The sequence below is a fragment of the Aythya marila genome, assembly GCF_965140915.1.
Source record: "Aythya marila genome assembly, chromosome: 14".
In the NCBI taxonomy this organism is placed as follows: Eukaryota; Metazoa; Chordata; class Aves; order Anseriformes; family Anatidae; genus Aythya; species Aythya marila.
Genome location: NC_139055.1, coordinates 19,618,727 through 19,637,036, shown reverse-complemented (window position 1 = coordinate 19,637,036; position 18,310 = coordinate 19,618,727). Strand labels below are relative to the sequence as shown.

General features: G+C 45.3%; 1 protein-coding gene across 2 annotated transcripts in view; it reads left to right on the top strand.

Annotated features, from left to right (window-relative positions):
• The window catches only part of PPP2R2B (protein phosphatase 2 regulatory subunit Bbeta), a 91,749-nt gene that overhangs the window by 12,924 nt on the left and 60,515 nt on the right, over positions 1-18,310 (top strand). Inside the window, exon 1 of one of the 2 annotated variants that reach the window (XM_082771961.1) lies at positions 15,197-15,334. The exons of the other annotated variant lie outside the window; for it this stretch is intronic. Coding sequence (XP_082628087.1) covers positions 15,265-15,334 — 70 coding nt within the window. The 5' untranslated portion in view covers positions 15,197-15,264. Of the gene's footprint in view, positions 1-15,196; positions 15,335-18,310 lie in introns of those variants that run through there. 2 annotated transcript variants of the gene reach the window in all.

Genomic DNA, 18,310 nt, shown 5'->3' with positions numbered 1-18,310 from the left:
ATTACTTACGTGTTTTGATATTGTGGTGAAGATGAGCGAGTGTAATTACAATATACAAGACCATATTCTTTTTGTGAAAGGTTTGTATTACACCAGTGACTATTTTACAACAATATAAAAAACCACGATGCTATACTCTAAATGATTTTCTAATGTGGATTATAAAAGAAGAACAGGCAATCATAGACTGATCTTGCTATATTTGGGAAATAAATGCTTTGTCAGCTTTGATAAAGCTGCCTTTGATAAAGGCAGGAGTCAGCATAAACCCATGCTGATTATATCCTAGTTTTTCAGAGCAACATATTTGGCTGTTTAGAACATTTATTTAAAAATATTTAGTAAGGGGTACATCTCATTGCCTCTTTTTTTTTTTTTTTTTTTTGGTGGAAATGGTGAGAAAGCCATAGGAACAGTCAAGAATGGTAGGGGAGAAGTCTGCTGTCACGTGCATTTGTTTGGCAGCATTCACTTTGCCAAACGTGGCTTCCTGCTGGTTTGGAGCAGGTGCTCCATGTTCGCAGCAGCACTGCTGAGATCGCAGCTGGCTGCCTGCTGCCCCGGTCTGAGAGCTGTCACCTTGCACAGAGCTGAGCTGCTCCCTTTTTGTGTTCTGAGGGTATCTCATCCCTTAACCCAGAGTGATATGCAACTCTGGCATATGCTTTGGAGATGAAATTAAGCATGTTCTGGATGGGGTTGCAATGGTTAGTCTGCTGATTGTAGTAATTTTCAAGTTAAACACCTGGCTTGGAGCACAGCCTGGAGGAGTCATTCAGGTAGCTGAAAAAGAAATACAGTAGATATGACTCAGGCCAACCCCAGCAGAGCATCGCTGTCTGGTGCAGATAATATGGTGGATGTATTCTGTGTGGTGTCTCCACGTTAGAAACTCACTGAATCCCACAAACCCATCTCCTAGAAGTTACTATAAAAGAGCCACAAGATGGAGATGTCACATCTCCCCATGTGCTGGGCATGAGCTGATCATCTCAGTGAGCAGGAAATCTCTCTCTCTGAATCTATTGGCATGTGTTTCTCATGCACACAAGGATGAAAGCTTTCTAAGAGCAAGTGCAGTAAGGAGCTGGAGCTCAGCTGGGCAGGTGTTCGAGTAAAGCAATGCTGGGCTTTGCATGCTTCCAGTCAGAGATGTAATGGATGAGGTAATTACTGTTAATGAGGATGTCATCTTTTTAAGTGTTAGGAGATGTTCTTGGGTTTCTGAGCAATTTCTTGCTTTTTTTTTTTTTTTTCCCCAATACTTTTCTTCTTCATCTGTCTACCTGCAAGTTCTCTCCTGAGTTCTAACAGTTAATGAAATCAGTCTGTTATTTTCTTCTTTCTTCTGCTTAGGGATTCCATTACCTTGGTTACCTGGATACCTCTTTTGTGGACTCTGTCACAGTGATTTAGCTACTGTAACATCTCTATTTTTTTGTCTTTAAGTAGAAATCAGTCAATACCGTGATCTTATTAAACCAGTCACTGTCTGAGCAATGTTTACACCATGAGGTTTGAGCTGCAGTGCTATGAAAACTGAAATGACTTTGGGCTGTCATTGAGCACTGATTAATGGCCAGCAGTGTGCAGTGAGACGTGCATCGACCCCGGAGGAGGTCTGGGTGTGCTGAGGAGGCTGAGGTGGGTGGTAAGCGCTGCACCCCCAGCTTCTAGCCCAGCCCTGTGCCTGCCCATGGGGAGCTGCTGGGAAGCGGTCGCTGCCGTAACTCACACCAGGTCTGCTGGGAGCAGATGTGAGCTGGGGCATTAAGCCAGAGCGAGAAGAAATGTGTGTTGCTGAATTTTATGGAACAAGCAGTGCCTTTTTTGTAAAACACATTTTCATCTTTCTGTAAAGTGATTTAAAATAGTATGTGGTACTTTGGTACTTTGGTACTTACATGGCACTGTAAATGCACCCCCCCAATCACCTGTGATGTGCAGTGAGTGTGGAGGGACTTGGCCATCCTGGGGCAGTAAATCTTTGATCCATGGATGTGGACCAAGCATTCTGCTGCTGCTTATTTGTGTCTTAGGCACAAAGTCTCTATTGTCTGAAAGATAATCAACTTGATCAAGATTATCACAAAATAAATCCATGGCAGAATCAGGAACTGGACCAGCATCTCTTGATTTCTTGTCTTTGTTAGACTTTTTTTTTTTTTTTTTTTTTACTATGACAAGTTTTTTTTTTTTTTTTTTCCCTTTCCACAGTAAAAGGCACGTGATTGTATCAAGCTGGAAGCTGTGACATTGAGCAAGTCAGAGATCAGCCCTGAGTGGCCTCTAGGTATGCGTGTGCTCAATTCTGGCTTCATTCCTTCTTCTTCATTCCAAGTAACTTTTATTTTTCCTCAGGAAAATCTCTAAACTGTGTTTGCTCCCTTATGCTTTATATAAAATGTACCGGAAATTCCCTCCATGCAAGCTTCTGTTCTAGTAATACCTTGAATCAATTCCGCACCTTAAAGACAAGTGGTATTTTCACCCAAATAAATAGTGTCAGTTCATCTTGCCAGCCAGAGGCTGGAAGCTTGCCGTGTGCTGAGTATGAAAGGTGTGCCAAGTGCTCGGTGTTGCAGTGTGGTTTGGCGAGGGCTGGTGTGCTTCCAGGCTGGTTTTGCAGTTTCTGCATTTCTTCTTTCTTGTGGTGTCGGGGGTGGCAGGCATCTCCCTGAGTGCTCAGGTCAGCCCCCCTGGGGGCTGCAGAGCATGCAGGGTATGGGGGCAGCTTTGCAGGCTTCCAGGCTTGCTCCAGCAAAGGGAGCTGGGGGCCACACTACTGCGCAGGGCCTGGGGATGATTCCCAGGGCAGAGCTGACTTGTGGCAGCTCATGTGCAGTGTTAAATCCCTTCCCTTTGTGGCTCGTTGATTTTTTTTTTTTTTTTTTTTTTAATTCCTTAAGCATAGAGGCTGGGCTTGCCCTCTGCAAATGGCACAACTGGCAAGGCTGTGACCTTGAGATGCCTTTGGTACCTGATCCTGGCCATGCCAGGGGCTGGACTTTCACCTGCAATGGGTATTCCTAGAGGTTTTGTCTCAGTCCAGACTAGATTACAGTCTTAAAAGCCAGAGCTGTTTTTGTCTGTTTCTCCCTGGCAGTTGTTGCAGAGGCTCAGGAGCAGTTTTGCAGGGACTTGGGCTATGGAAGCACTGGCACTGGAAAGGATCTTGCAGCTGCAGCAGCCTGCACGTGTGCAAGCCAGAGGGTGCAGTCTGCACCCTGCTAGGAAGGGGCTTTTTGGTAATGAAACATGTTGGTTGGAGAGATGTATTTGTTTGCTGGGGGGTGTCAATACAGTTGCACAAACTGGTATTACTTTTCTTTAACCTGGTTTCTAAGTAACATGCCCGAAGAGGAAATTTCAGAACAAAACAAAGTGGCCATTCTTGATTTCAATAGCAGGTACTGATCAGAAGGCTCCCTTTTATTTTTGCTGTGTTTCTGCTTTTAAATTCAATGTTCCTCAGCTGATATGAAAGATAAAGCAACACACAAGCAGATGGCAACAAAACCACTGCAGTAACCCATGAAGAGAAACCGTCAAGGTGCATTTTTTGACTTGCTGCCACATAGCTAGATGTTATTCCACTGTAACAAGCTAACTGACTGCTTAACTCAATAGCAGCTTAGGCTTCTTGCTGTCCAAACTGTTAATCAGAAGTCTTAAGTGATAGAATAATTGAAGGAAAAAAAAATAATCAAATAATCCAGTTAGGAAAAACAGAAACAACTTAAGAACAAGGGACTGACATGTCTCTTGCTGGAATAAGGCAGCTGGGTTCCCGTCCGGAGAGTCCCCATGGACAGTCAGGTCTTCTGTGCTTAACATCACACTCTGGATTGTCTAAACTTAAAAGTCACCAAATTCACACTGATGAAATTTCATGCATATATGACTGAGAAACCCGTGGAGAATATTTTTGATAGAAGGTTGTGGCCATATTTTTCTGGTGCATTTTTTGAGGGCAGGAGTGAAGAAAACACTGCTGTTATACCCTCATTTTATTCTTGTAAATTTCGGTGTCAGGATAATTAAAAATTGTAACCTCTTTGCTATAGTCTGTTAGCAGATGTATTGTGGGGTGTGGATAGACATAAAATAGACTTCTCAGTCAGTTATAAGTGACTGTGGTCAGGTGTGAGAATCAGGAGTGGAAGGGCTAAGAGAGATGAAGCATGGGAAGTGTTTCGAGCAAGCACATGGGAAACTAAGACCCGTAGGAGCTAATATTGGCTATTTGGGGAGGAGCTGGGTATGTAATCTCTTATCTCAGGACATCCTTCTGCAGCAGTACTGGTGTGTATTGCTACAGGTTAGGTTGAATGGGTTGCTGATATACGGGAACTCATGATAACCATATGAAATGCGCTACTCAAATGCCTTTTTTCTTTAATTAGTGCAATTACTTGTTTTAGGTGAATAATTGTGGCAAGACTATGTACAAACTGGCATACAATTTCAAACATGTATGGAATGAAGAACAGTGTGCTCAGTGTTTTTATGCCTCAGTACTATGCTGAATGTCCAGAAAACGTACTAATGGCTTGTTGGTGCTCATGCTAATGAATCAATTACTCTTCATGCAAGAATGTTGCTTCCTTTAAATGTTCAGAAATCATTTAAAAACATGACAAGAATAAAATTAATTTTGTTTGTTAAATTGGATTAAAGTAACTGTATTCCCATATGGACTGGGGCAATTGGATTTAATGTTACTTTGCATATTGTTTCAGTCTCATCTTGGTGGGAATAGCTGTCTGTTTTAGGAAATACCTTGTTTGAAGGACAATAAAATCTTAATGATCACATTATCATGTTTCAACGTAGACTCTTTTATACATAATGTCATTCTGACTTCATTGCTTACATTGTTACTATATGTAATGCAGGAAATGGCTTTGAGTATGGTGAGTCTGTGTATGGGCACATGCATGTATTTATGTTCATGTGTAACCCATGTGGTAGAGTAGGCTGTTGCTTGATTCATGATTTGGTCAGGGCTATTAGATTTCCTTCCCTGAGGCATTTTATAATCTGTTTAACATAACACAGTCATTTGTCTTGTTTGCTGACTACTTAACAGATGGATTTGTGTTTTTTGTAATTACTATATGAACGTTAATAAGGCACAATAACGTGATATCTTTTATTAATTAACTATTTTCCAGGTTTGTTTTATCAAATGACATGAGGTAGATTAGATGTAAAAACTAGTGACATACAAATATTAGTTTTACAATGTTAGCATTTTGAGAAGTCGTACAAGACTTCTAAGGCTCCCCATGCTGTCTTTTTTTGTGGTCTCAAGGTATTGCTTGTAATTATTCTCTAGTAGCGCAATTTCTACTTTCTCTCGTTAAAAATTGGTCTCTCAGTGTAAGGAGAGAATAGACCTGGCCAATGTCCTAAAACATTCTCTATATTTATCCTCTCTGTGATGTTCTTCCAGGGCATTTATATCTTTATTTAATATTCACATCCTGTCTTTCCTTCTGGAGATTTCCAAAAGTAGAAATCTAGGTGTAACAGTACAAACACTGAGTACCATATGGGAAAGAAAACTTCTCATGCCAAGGAATGCAGGCATTTTGTAGAGCTATTGTGATACAACTGTAGGCAAGAACATAAACATAAGCAGTCTTGTCCTGTGAAATAGTGAGAGGGTGGCAGATCAGTGTGGAAAACTGCAAGGTTGAGTTTCACAGGTGAGACTTCAGTCACTTGCAAACCTCATGCTAGGACTCTGAAAAAGAGGGATTCACTTTTCCTTTATGAAAGAACAGTCCCTCCTGCTACCAATGCTCATGGCTAACAAAGCTCTAAACGATGTAAAATATGTGGGAACACCAATCAGTCTAAATGTCACATTTTCCCCAAGCCGTTATCTTTATTGGAAGCACTTATTGGAGTCCTGTTGAGGAAGAGGTACAGCACCAAAAGCAGATAATCAGGGGTAGATAATCGCAGAACTCAAATGTTGGATTTCATGCATTCCCAGAGAATGAATGAAGTGAAAACATGGGAACAAATGATAGGGCTGTATCTGTGCCCACATGTGCCCGTAGGAGCCATGGACGGCTGAATTTGCTGACTGTCACTTCTTGTTACCTGTTTGCGGCTCTGAGTCACGGAGAAGGAGTACTACCATCTGAATTTAGGAGCATATGCATGTAAGTAATGTTGAACAGGAAAAGCATAATGTTTCTTGACCTGCCACTAATGCTCAGACACTTCAAACATGACCACAATTCAAGCTGAAAGGTTCTCTTCTGACGAACTTAATTTTATAGGAGGTAACAATGATATGCAAATGTAGGTGTGATGTGAGCATTGTTTGGCTTCACCCCTGCCAGTATGCAGTGCTAAGGCATGGAGCTGCTTTCCTTTCGAGTGCATTCCTTTACTGGTTTCTTTACTCATCCATATTTTGGCAGGAAGTTCACATGCACACTAAATGCCACAGCTGTCATCTTCTGTGACAACTCAGCCATTCTCGTAGAACAACGTGGCCTTACAGTACCAAAGAGGAGGATGAATCAGAGTACGTTATGATGACTTGTTGTGATTTTTCCCATACCAAAATAGTTTTGTGCTTAAAATACATTCTGTGTTAAATGAAGTGTGAGTGGGGCTGTGTTAGCTTTCCAGCACTGAACTGAATTTCAAACTTTATTTTATTGTGGTACATTGCCAATAGACTTTTTATCTTTCTGTTGAGACAGCTGAGGGAAAAAAATGGCTATCAGCAGGCAGGAGCATGGTGTATATTTGTTTTAACTTTTTAGAGTATTGCTAAGAATTTGTAAAGTCCTTTGAATTTTGAAATAATCAACAAGTAGATAACAACTTGCAGATAGGTACAACAGGCTATCTAGGTTGTCTGGCTTTCAGTATTGCAGCTAGCAGTTGGTTTATTTTTACCTTACCCAATGTTGTGTTTTCCACCAGAGTGGCTGGAGAACCATCCTTCTTATGCCTGCAGAACTTAAATTAATCCTTATACTGGTCAAAACTCTGCCTGACATGCAGTATAATTTTCTTTGGGGAATTAATCCTATCTGACTGATTAGCCTGTGTGCTCTCAATTTTATAAGGATGACTAAGCCGTATCCAAGTGTACTACTCACTTCTGCTGCTAGATGACATTTAAGGACAAGAAGAATGATTTTTATAAAGTCATAGTCCTAGCGCTAGGTGTTGCAATGTTGTAAAGCTTGCTGTGCTTGTTAGAAGACGTGGGTAGCCAAGTTTAATTTATACCACAATTTCATTACTTTTTGATGTATTCCATGTTCAAATTAAATGAAGGCAGTGGAGTAATTGCAGTTCAGGATATACGATTCAAAATGACCTAGATGTGTTGGAGTCTCCTATTAGCATACATCCTTTCAAATAAAATCCACCTTTGGGGCTATATAAAGTCTTGCATATTTAAATGCTAAGTAGTCATTCTAACAAATAATATCTCATCCCAGGATACATGGGGAAGCATCTGAGTGCTCTATATAAATACATTATATGACAAACTTTGCTTTTTTTCTGCATTCAGATGAATCCCAGTTTCTCCTTTTCTTGCTGCTTCTGATCACACAGCTGATGGCTAAGCAGTTTACAGACTACTGGCTATTTGGTAGATTTGGTAGCTTTCCTGTTTTCTTTATTATTAAAATGTGTGATTGTCATCTTCACACTGTGGAATTCTTTTTGGCCGTTGGCTTTATGACTTTTTTTTTTTTTAGGCTTTATGACCTTTTTTTTTTTTTTTTAAAGCAGGAGAATGATGAATGGTGAATGAGAAATGGGTTTTGGAAGCCAGTTGACACATGAATACACACCTGCAGCATCCAGTCCCTAAAGTTCATGTGGAAAAACGCAGCCTGTATTCATTACATTTTGTGAGCAGTGGATAAAGGAGGGTGCACACAGTTGAAGTGTGCAGCTATTTGAAGATCATCTGATTATCTTTCAATATAACTTTACATTATTTGTTCCACTCAAATGCATGTGCAGGTGCTCCTGTATGATGACCAAACCTAAAGCATATTGGGAATCGTATCACTGTACAATACAGTGGAATTAAAATAGTGATTTGTCTCCACAAACTGGAAGTAAACTAATGGGGAAATCCAAGAAACAAAATATTGTCTTTATTTTTACATTTTGTGCTCACTAGATTTAATTATTCAGCCTTAGACCTCTTATAATCTTTATCTTATGAACAATGTTCCAGTATCATCTTGCATCCTTTTGATCCCTTGTGTCATGTTTCACTGAAGTAGACTGAAAGCACTTTGGGGCAAGGAGCCAGTATTTATGCATTACAAGGTACTGTGTATGTTGGTTGCACACGTGGTATATAGTGTTCCAAGTCCCAAAAGACCTTCAGTATTTGCATCCTGTAATGCTATTTCCAGACAAATCAGTTTTTGTTGTTCCACTATTATGTGCAGCAGGTTTTGTTATTGAAGTTTTTTAAAAACAACAATGACAAACAAACCAACAACAAAAACATCACCCCAACCACAACAGAATGCCTAATTTGTAACGCTGCTCAGAGTAACTGCTTTCAAGTACAAACTTATTCCTTAGATAAAACTAGGCTCAACTAGTTCTAGTGCACTGATGCTATAGCATGTGGCCTTAATCTTGAGAAATGGAAAATCCTATTTACTGTGTAAGTATTTAAGCTAATTATATCTCTGATGTGAGCAACATGTGATAGAGTTCACACTGTATCCTTTAAAGGACATTGAAGTCTTCGATTCTCATGAAATATTCTCATTCCATTTTGGGTCTACTGTATGTGTTCTTCAATAATATAATTTAATACTAATATAGAAAAAATGTGTGTTATGGCTAGATTATCCATAATTTAAAAGAAGAAATAATTCTTACGTTTGTCCTGGAAGTGCTTTGTCTGCATTTCAGTTTCACAGTTAGGGATCTGTTGCATGATAAGGAGTGATTGGATAAATGAAGGTATTTTGGCTTTAGAAAAGATGTGTTTGACATCAACCTCCCGTGTTGAAAACTTACCACCAGCATTGTCTCAGATGAGATGGCTGTACAAAGTTCTAAACAGCTTTTGGGGGAAGGCTAGGGATGAAGAGCCATGTTTCTGCAAGGAGCTGTTTCACTTGGTACTGCAGTGGATCAGCCCTGGTAAAGAGTGCAGTACTGGGGCTGTTCCCTTGGTGTGGGGAGAAGTGGGGGCAAGCAGCAGTGATGACCTCAAGCTGCCTCTGGTTACATAGGTGCGATACAAGAGTCACTGAACTTCTGGCTTGGGTGCTGTGCTAACACAGGAAGTGGAAGCAAAAGCCAAACCCACTCTTCTCTAGGCATTACTGCATCCTTAAAAGTCTCCTGGTAGCTGTGCAGTGCTTTGTGCAGTGGTAGGAGCTCAGCTTTCCTCATGAAAGTCTTTCCCCTTCTCCTTATTTTTCAGCTCTTTGTAGTATCTTTGTAATACTGCGGGAAAGATTCCACAGTTAAAATATGACAGCCATCAGGTGTCCCACCCACTGCAGTCATACACTGACTTTGCTTCAGGAGCATTTCTGCAGACTTTCACTGACATAGCCAAGAGCCGGACCCATTACCTCCTTACTGGTTTTGGTCAGGATCAAGACACTGATAAGAGAAATGTTTCGTACAGGGAACTAAGTGACAATGGTCCAAGTGGCTGTAAAAATGGAGTGGCATCTGCCTAGATGGGCAATTGCACTGAAGAGTTCTCTTGGTGGTAGGATTTATCCCTATCTGTGGAAATCCAGAATGGTAGGAACTAATGAGCACACGTGGCCAAGCAGGCTGACCACTAGCATCCAGTGCTGGGCTGCGCCACAGCCATGCAGCAGTCTGCTGCCTTCTGAAACATGTGTGAAATCCACCCAAACCTACGCGAGGCCGCTGTGCTGCTTATGGCATCACTGTGGCACCTAGTGACATTGGACTGTTCTCAGGTCCATAACAGGGATTTGAGCTGCAGAAAAATAAGTCACGTTGCTGTGGAATAATCAGTGGATAATCAAGGCCCCCTGTTTAAGAAACATCTACATAATACATTTGCATTGAAAAAAAGTGTCTCACTAGCTCAGTTGTAGTTATTTTTGTATGTACAAAGTAATTGTAAAAGCAATGTAATTATTATAATAGGCACTATTGTAATGCTGGTAACACAAAGGTGTTCCCCAAGGTTGTGTTTAAGATACCTACTGTATGTACGTGTCGTGCAAGGGGGACATTATAGCGCCTGCACTGTGTGACATCGAAGAGAGGGAATCTCAATTAAGTAACAGCCCCCAAGAGTGAAAAGTAGCAGAAAGTGTTAAAGATGTGTAGAGTGCTATTGCATGTACATAACTGGAGCAACAGTTACAAAGCAGCTTGTGGGAAAGCATTTATACCATCCAACCATCAGGTAGCTGAGCAGAGCTTTGGTCAAGAAAAAAAAACAAGTGAGAAGCACTGGTAATAGGCACTGGATGGGGCTGGTTGAAAACAGGGTAAAAGTAGTAAACTGGCCAAAAGGAGGCTCTCTTCAGACCCTGGCATAAAATACATGGTAGGGAAAGGGTAAAAACTAAGAAGGGCCTGCTAAAATGTCACAGCAACTGGTCAGTCTAATTCAAGATACGTGAGAAAACACTTCAAGAGCAGATAATCCCCAAGCCGTGGCTGGATGTGACAGTGCTCATTACTGGTGTGCTGTTAATCACGTACAATGAGTACCAGTAATAACACATAGCAAGGGTGAAAGCAAAGCAAATCAATTTATCTTATGACCTTTGGGAGGCAGAAGTCTCTATCTACTTTGCATTCAATGAACTGATTCTTTCCTTTTCTGCCCTGAGGTCCTGACCCTGTGTCGCTTGTGAAGGGAGATTTGAAACATACACTTTATGTGCAACTTGACTTCACAAATTTCATTATCTTGGTCTAATTCAGTAAATTATTGCTCTTTTTGAAGTCATTCTAAATTAAGGTTCATAGGTGTGTTTTTTGGTGCACTGCATGAGAACCGTGAAGGCATGGTTTCAGAGCACAAAATGAGGGATCCACAAGAAGCTTCACAATCCTATTAACAGTAAAAGGATTAGCATGCTGTCCAGTAACTGTGTCATCATCCAGCATTGGGTCTGCGGATGAAAAGGGAAGGTCCAGCACGAGGTGTTCACCTGCACTGCATGTCCTTTGATGTGCTGGGCAGAAATGGGTTTTGTAGAGCAGTGCATCTGGTGCCCTTTCTAGGTCTTCCCCAAGGTCCATGGGCCGTAAACAAGCAGTGTCAACTAGTCTAAGCACTCCTCTGTATGCTGGGAATAGTATTTATCCTTTTCTGTGAAGTGCTCAAATGTCTGTGGTCCTCTGGAAGGAAAGGTCCTTGAGCTGCTCTCTGTGTCTCCAGTCCTGGGCTGATCCACCAATGTGCTGGGCCTGGTGTTGCTTCAAGACTTTGGGAGCTTCAGGCAGCACAGCTCTCGGTGCAGCAGGGACAAGTACAGGGTCTTCAGACAGGCTTCAGAGCTGCAGTCAGAGGTGCTGAGCTAGTGGTGAAGCTGGCAGCGGCTGGCGGAGGAGGTTGTTTCTTTGGAGGTCATCCGATGCTCCTGGCTGTAGGGTGACCGCTGTGGCTGTCTAACCGCTGATGGTGATGGGCTCCCAGTGAAAGGCCCTTGTTCCTGATCAACTCCTGTTTTCCCACTGGTGCCTGAAATGAGGACTTGCACTATGACTATCAAGATAGATTGAATGGAAATAATATATTTGTGGCACGAGCAAAGTTAATAGAAATCTTACAAGTTTAAAAGAAAATTTGTTAACTAATAACGTATTAAACCGTTAAAAAATAATAAAAAAAATGAAGCTAGCATTCTAACCTGGACTAGTAATTAGGAAAATGGATTTAGTGCTGATGGATGTGAAGGTAAAAATAAATGAAGTGAAGTGAAGGAAGCTCTTCATGCAAGTTTCATACTGAGAATAAAATCAGAGGTTTGATTCAATTATTATTAATACACTGCTTAGGTCCCACAGAAACCTGTGCACAGGGGCTTTTAAACCTATTCTAATTGAAGCAAAAGTCAGTGGAGTGGAAAGTGTCCTGGCTCTTCAAGAGATGTCTACCATGTTATATACTTTGACACCTGGGGGGTTGGAAAACGGTGACAGCTACAAGCTGACCTTTGGTGAATTTAATCTGCAAATGGATTCCTGCTTAGGACAGCTAATGCTTTTAGTTATTGTGAAGGTTCATTCCTGGATTTTAAAAAGCTGAGAATAAATGGATTTCATGATCCAGCTCCTATGCACATTGCATAACAAACAGGTGGCTTGTGGATGTTTTTACATGTAAATGATATGGTGTATTGAAAAACTTTGCAGAACTTACAAATTCATAATTATAATGTATGCACAATGGTGAGAATAATCTTTCTAATAAAGGAGAACAGAGTTGGCACATGTTAAAATAGAAATACATTGAAGAGAGCCTGCTGAAAAGAAAGGGAAGGAAGTTGCTGGTTTCTGTTTGTTTCATAATAATATTCATAAGCATTGCAGGAGTTTTTTATTCAACTGGGTATGGCCTTTTGACTGAGACATATTATCCTAAGACTTGAAGGGAGGATGTAAAACACTAACATTTGGTTATTAAAAGACTATTTTTCTTTTCTGGAGTTGAGATTGTTTAAGCTAGATTGCTCCTGTATCTTACACAGAGTGTGAGTAACCAAACAAGTTCACACCTGCAGGCAAATGCACATCATAGGAAGAGATAATCAGATTCCTCTGTGTGTGTGTGTGTAGGTATGTATTCTGTCTTTGTTTTCCTTCTCTTTTTTTACTGTGGGAGGCTAGTACCATTATCTTCCCTTTACAGGTAGGAGATGTATGTGTAGGGGAATACAGGCGCAGAAGTGTCAGTTGTCCTGCCCAGGATCAGCAGTGGTTCTGAGTCATGGTGTGCCGTGTTTGGGTCATGTGCCCTTCCCTTGCTGCAATGTGTACAACAGCACAAAGAGTTATCAGCAACATGGATTTTTTATTTATTTATTTATTTTTAATGTATGATATGAATGCTTCCTGGCTTGTGAGAGAGTAAATACATTACTGGACTTTACTGTGAAACCATGGCCAGGTCTTGTGCCTTGTCACGGGTGAATTCACACTGACCTGTGTGTCTCACCCCATACAACTGAGAACAGCATCAGCCACAAATACACCACATTTGCCTAATTTGAAAATGTGCCTGGTGATTATCTAAGGAACTCATAATCCAAAAGAATTCAGTAAAGACTTTGGGCATGTGGACTTCAGACTCAGGCCTGTCTGAGAGGTGCTGATGGCTTGTCACATAAGTATTAATGAAAGGCCTGTGGTGTGGTTGGCTGACAAATCCATGAAGTTACATATGCGTATCAGTAAGTGCCAGGGCTCTCTGAGGTGCAGTTTTACAACACCTGGTATCAGCCTTCACATAAAAGCAAGTCAGAAATGGTCCTGGGGAGCCAGGCAGCTGAGGACCTGGGAATTCACCTTTCCTAACAAAGTCATGACATGGGGCAGAAAGAGCTTCTCCCCTGTCTTGCAGTAGCGCTCATGTGAGGATCCACGTGGTCCTTCAAAAGGTGTGCTGCAGTGGTGTGCACAGCCCTGCACACGCAATGTATGCATTGGAGTCCTTGAGCCTTCTTGCTTGGAAGTGCTGTCTCCTGCACTTCCCCTGAATATAAGCAGCTTCCCAGGAGGCAGGGCCGTCTCAGCAGAATAATGCAGGCTATAAAGCCATGCACCTTGCCAATGAGATTTTAATTATGATACTACGGTTAGGAGGGGATATTGAATGGCAGCGCTGTATCTTACAGTGTAATCCAGTATCTTTGTCCATTCCTTCTGCATCCCTTATTTTCCCTCTGATCCCAGTAACAATGATGCTCCCTGTTGATGTGGCACTGAGCTGCCAAGGCAGCTCCTGTGCAGTGCTGGAGCCACGCTCTGCAGAGGCTTGCACCGAGCTCTGGGGTGGAGCTGTGGGGGGCTTGTGGCTTGTAGAGTGCTGGGGACACTGCGCTGGCCCTGGGCACGCAGTGGAGAGGAGCACCAGGGCCTGCACTGGGGCCTGTCCCCATGCCCTGTGGCATCTAGCACAGGTGAATGACCTGGCCAGGGCCTCAGGGACTGCAGGAGGCTGTGTCTGTGCACCTGCATCCCATCAGCAGCAGCCTGTGTGGGAGAGAGCTGGGTGCAGAGGGGACACTGGGGGTTGGTGGTTGCTCTGGTGTGAGAGCATAGAGGCGTGTCTGTTCCCCCCACTGGTTCCTAGGGCACGCATCATTGCCTTGCTGGCAATATCTTGGGTCTTGTGTACCAACATGATGCGTGGGTTTTACCTCCAAGTTTGGTTGTGGCAGCTAACAGAGGTGGAGTCAGGGGAAATCGCCCCTGTGACTTTTTTTTCCCTCTGCCAGTGGCTTGGTCAGTGGCAAGGCTTATTTCCTTCAGGCCTACACCCAGACACAAAACCCTGCCAAAAAGCAATATTTCCCTTTGAGTGCACCAGCTGTCTTGTCCAGAATACAGCCCGTCCTTTCGAAGGTGTGTGCTGAAAATGAGGACCCTCGCTCCCCTGACAGCTCCTGTGCTCGTGCTCTTCTCCAGGCGTCGCCGGTGCCCCGCCACGCGCTGACCTTCACGTCCCTGGCGGCCGAGCATCCCCGCCGCCCTCCGTGGCTGCGGCAAGAGGCACGGCCGGGGGCGCGGCGCCCTGTGAGAGCTGAGCCCCGGGGCGGCTGTGCGCGGGCTGTGGGACCGCCGGGGCGTTTGTGTTCGGGACGCGCGGGGCCGTCCTGGATGATGTTGGTGGTGTCTTCCAACCTAGATGATTGATTCTGTGATTCTCCGATTCCGCCCTCCTGGCTTCCCGGCCCCAGCGTCCCTTCAGGCGGCAGCTCCGCCGCGGCAGGAGCATCCTCGGGGCAGGGAACGGGGCCGGGGCCGGGGCCGCGCCGTGCCCGACGGGGCGCGCCCTGCAGCGCGGCGGCGCCGATCCGATCCGTTCCGATCCGATCCGATCCGAGCCGTGCTGATCCGAGCCGTGCCGTATGGGAGGAGCCAGCGGGCTCCACCGCCCCTGCGCCCCCCCCACGCCGCCGCATTTCGCGGCCGGCCGCCGCGGAGCAGGGCGCGGGGGGGGGGGGATGATGGATCCGCGGCTGCGGCTGCTGACGCCCCGCGCCCGCCAGCCCGCCGTCAATGGAGGAGGACGTTGAGACCCGCAAGATCAACAGCAGTTTCCTGCGAGACCACAGCTATGCGACGGAAGGTGAGTGCCGGGGGCGGCAGCAGCAGGTGGGGGCCGCCCCCCGGCAGCATCCCTGCCTTCCCCTGCCCCCTCCCGCGCCGCTCGCGTCGCCGGCATCACCCCCGGGCCTCCCCCGGCGGGGCTCGGGCTCGGGCTCGGGCTCGGGGCCGGGCACGGCTCCCTCCCCGCCGGAGGAGCGGGCGGGGGGCGCGGGGTCGATCCCTCCCGGGGGGCTGCGGGCCGTGCCGGGCCGGGCCGTGCCTTCGGTTAACCCGTTCCGGTGACTCAGCAACGCCGGACCCGGTGGATTTCCACCACCTTCGCGGCGTGCCCTCCCGCTGGGATCGCGATCCTCTCCGGATCCGGCGTTGCGGGTGAGGTCTGACATCTTGGATACGCGAGAGACCCCCAGGTTTCAGCCAGTTCTGCCCCTCGGTGGATGGATGCTACGAGACCCGAAGTCAAAATCTGGCTCGTTGCTCCTGCAGTTGTATGCGAGTCAGAGAATTGCGCGTTTGCAGCGAATGGTCTGGCCGTGCTGCATTGCTGATCGGTGCCGGTCCTTCTCCTCGCTGCGCTCCCGAGACACCCGAAGTCTCCGTGCTTCTCGGGAAGGGCAGCAGATGCTCCTCTACCAGGGAGCTGAAGTGGGGACAGTGGGGCTGGGGCCCCTGCCAGGAACAGCTCGGAGCTGAGCCTGTGAGTGTGAGCCAGCTTCTCCCTGCAGCCTGCTCCTGCTCCTTTTCAGCGATCCCCAAGCGTGTTTGCTTATTGCTGGCTTGTGTCTGTTTCCTCGGGGCGCTGTCATGGCGGGGGCATGGCTGGTGCTGGGAGCCAGGTGAGCCCAGGGCTCCTCCTGCCTTGTCCTGCTGCCTCTGTTTTCCACGCTGAGAAATGAGAGCAGGGAAGAGCTCTTGCAGGGCCGGTACAGAGCAGAGGGGTCACTGACTGCAACAAAGCACCCATGTTGCTGCTGCCATGCGAGGGTGAGTGCTTGTGACGGCTGCTGTGCTAAATGGAAGGGCTCGAGGGCTGCGAGGCGGGCACGGAGTCGCAATTCAAAATATGCTTCATTATGACTGTATTAGTGACTTCTGCAAGTAGCCTGTGACTGTAGGTGTTGAAAGGTCAGAAAATATGATAAATACTAGTGTAATTGTCATTACTGAAATTAACTAGTTGTCTTAGGGCTGTTTTTCCTACAAGCCTTTGCATGAAGAAATGTGTATCCTGAGTTGTATATTGCAGAGGTGAGGAGATGCCAAAACTGTTAGACATGGAGAGTGTCACACCCCCAGCTGAGCACATAGGGCCTGGCCACTGGTGCATTGGAACATGAACTTCCTGTAATGGCTCGAGGAGTGGAGGAGATGATGTGGCCATGTTCAGCTCAGGAATTGAAAAGTGAGCTGTGAGCTGCACACGGCGCCGCAGACTGCCACAAAGAGGCAGGCTGCACCATGCTGGCAGGGATGGAGGGACAGGGCAGTGTCTGCCTCCGCTGTCCTTCTGACAGCTGGAGTGCTACTGGCTTCACAGCAGTTCTGTCACAGCCTCTTTTGCTTCCTTCCCTCAGGAGAAAAATGCGATTGCTGTAGAAGAAAGCCAATGCCCCCCATCCCTCCAGCATTATTTATTCTCCCAGTAGCATACATGAAACTCAGAAGGCAGCCTTCACACTAGAGAGGCTGGATAGGCTTAATTAGTAGCCAAATAGTCTTCCTCTTATTGTTTCGTTCTCCAAAGGCTGTAGAGAAAGCTAACATATGACCTGATCTTGGGAATTTTATGACTCCAGAACATCACTAAAGGGGACTTATCTAGCAGAAAGATACTCAGCTTAATATAGTAATGGAAAACATTGGATGCCTGGTGAGCCACACAAGAAGCCCACACACAAGTTGGTGTTGCTTGTGTGTAGCTGAAGTGCAAGCGCTGAGAGGTGACGAGGAGCAGAGGCAGTGGTGGTGACACCCCAGTGCTGGTTGGTTTCTGGCACCCAGGCCCTGGTCTGGCCCTGCGTGCCTTGAGCTACAGGGCAGGGCCCCGGGCGGGCGCAGGGCAGCAGTGCTGGCCTGGCCAAGCCCAGCCAGTGCGGGTGAGGGACGCTTGTGCTGGGTGGGATGGCGCGAGCCGGGGCTTCCAGAGTGGCAGCGCAGCCAGGACGGCGAGCATCCGCACTGCCAAGTCAGCTGGCACACAGCCTTGCTCCGTGCCCCGGGGCAGGATGAACTTGCATTGCTGTGTTATAACAGGGCAGCTGCAGCAGGCAGCAAATAACAAATGGGAATGTAGCTGACCTAAGGTTTTCCTGGTTGGGAAGGGTGAAGGGTTGAGTTGAGCCTGCAGTGAGTTCAGCCTCTGGCACTAGGAGGGGATTTTCCAGCCTGCCCTTTCGGATCTGGTCTGTCTGATAATCCATGCAAATTTCCCCAAGTTGTGCACTGGCACTTTCAGAAGAGCCTAGCTCATCGTACTAAAAAATGACAGCAATCCTCTCCATAGAAATGAAATAGCCAGAAATGTTTGTAGGCAGCCTACTGAGTCAGAGCAATCCCTGTTCTGTTGCTTAACTGGAGGAGGTACATGAGAGTATTTAATGGCTGAGTATTGGCCAGGAGTTTCATTTCACCTCATGCTCCACAGGACTTCTCATTCTCCATGTAGTTGTTATGCTAGAGACAGGCTCCATGCGCTTTGGAGCAGTAGAGCTTGTTAGTATGGTGTAGAGGAAAAATAATTAAGGAAGAAAATTTTGTTCCAGTTTTTTTTTTTTTTTTTTTTTTTTCCTAAATGTGAAAGCAGCGTATTCCTAAAATGATCTGGTTGGTAACCCGTGTTTTGTTAAAAATCCTTCCAAAGTCTGTTCAGAAGATAAAGAGTTGCTTTGGAAATGAAGGTGTCTGTGATGTGTCAACTGAGGAAGTAAATGGGGTTATGTAATTTGGTTTAGTGAAGTGTTGTCACTTAAATAGGTCTGGTATTTTTATGCAAATG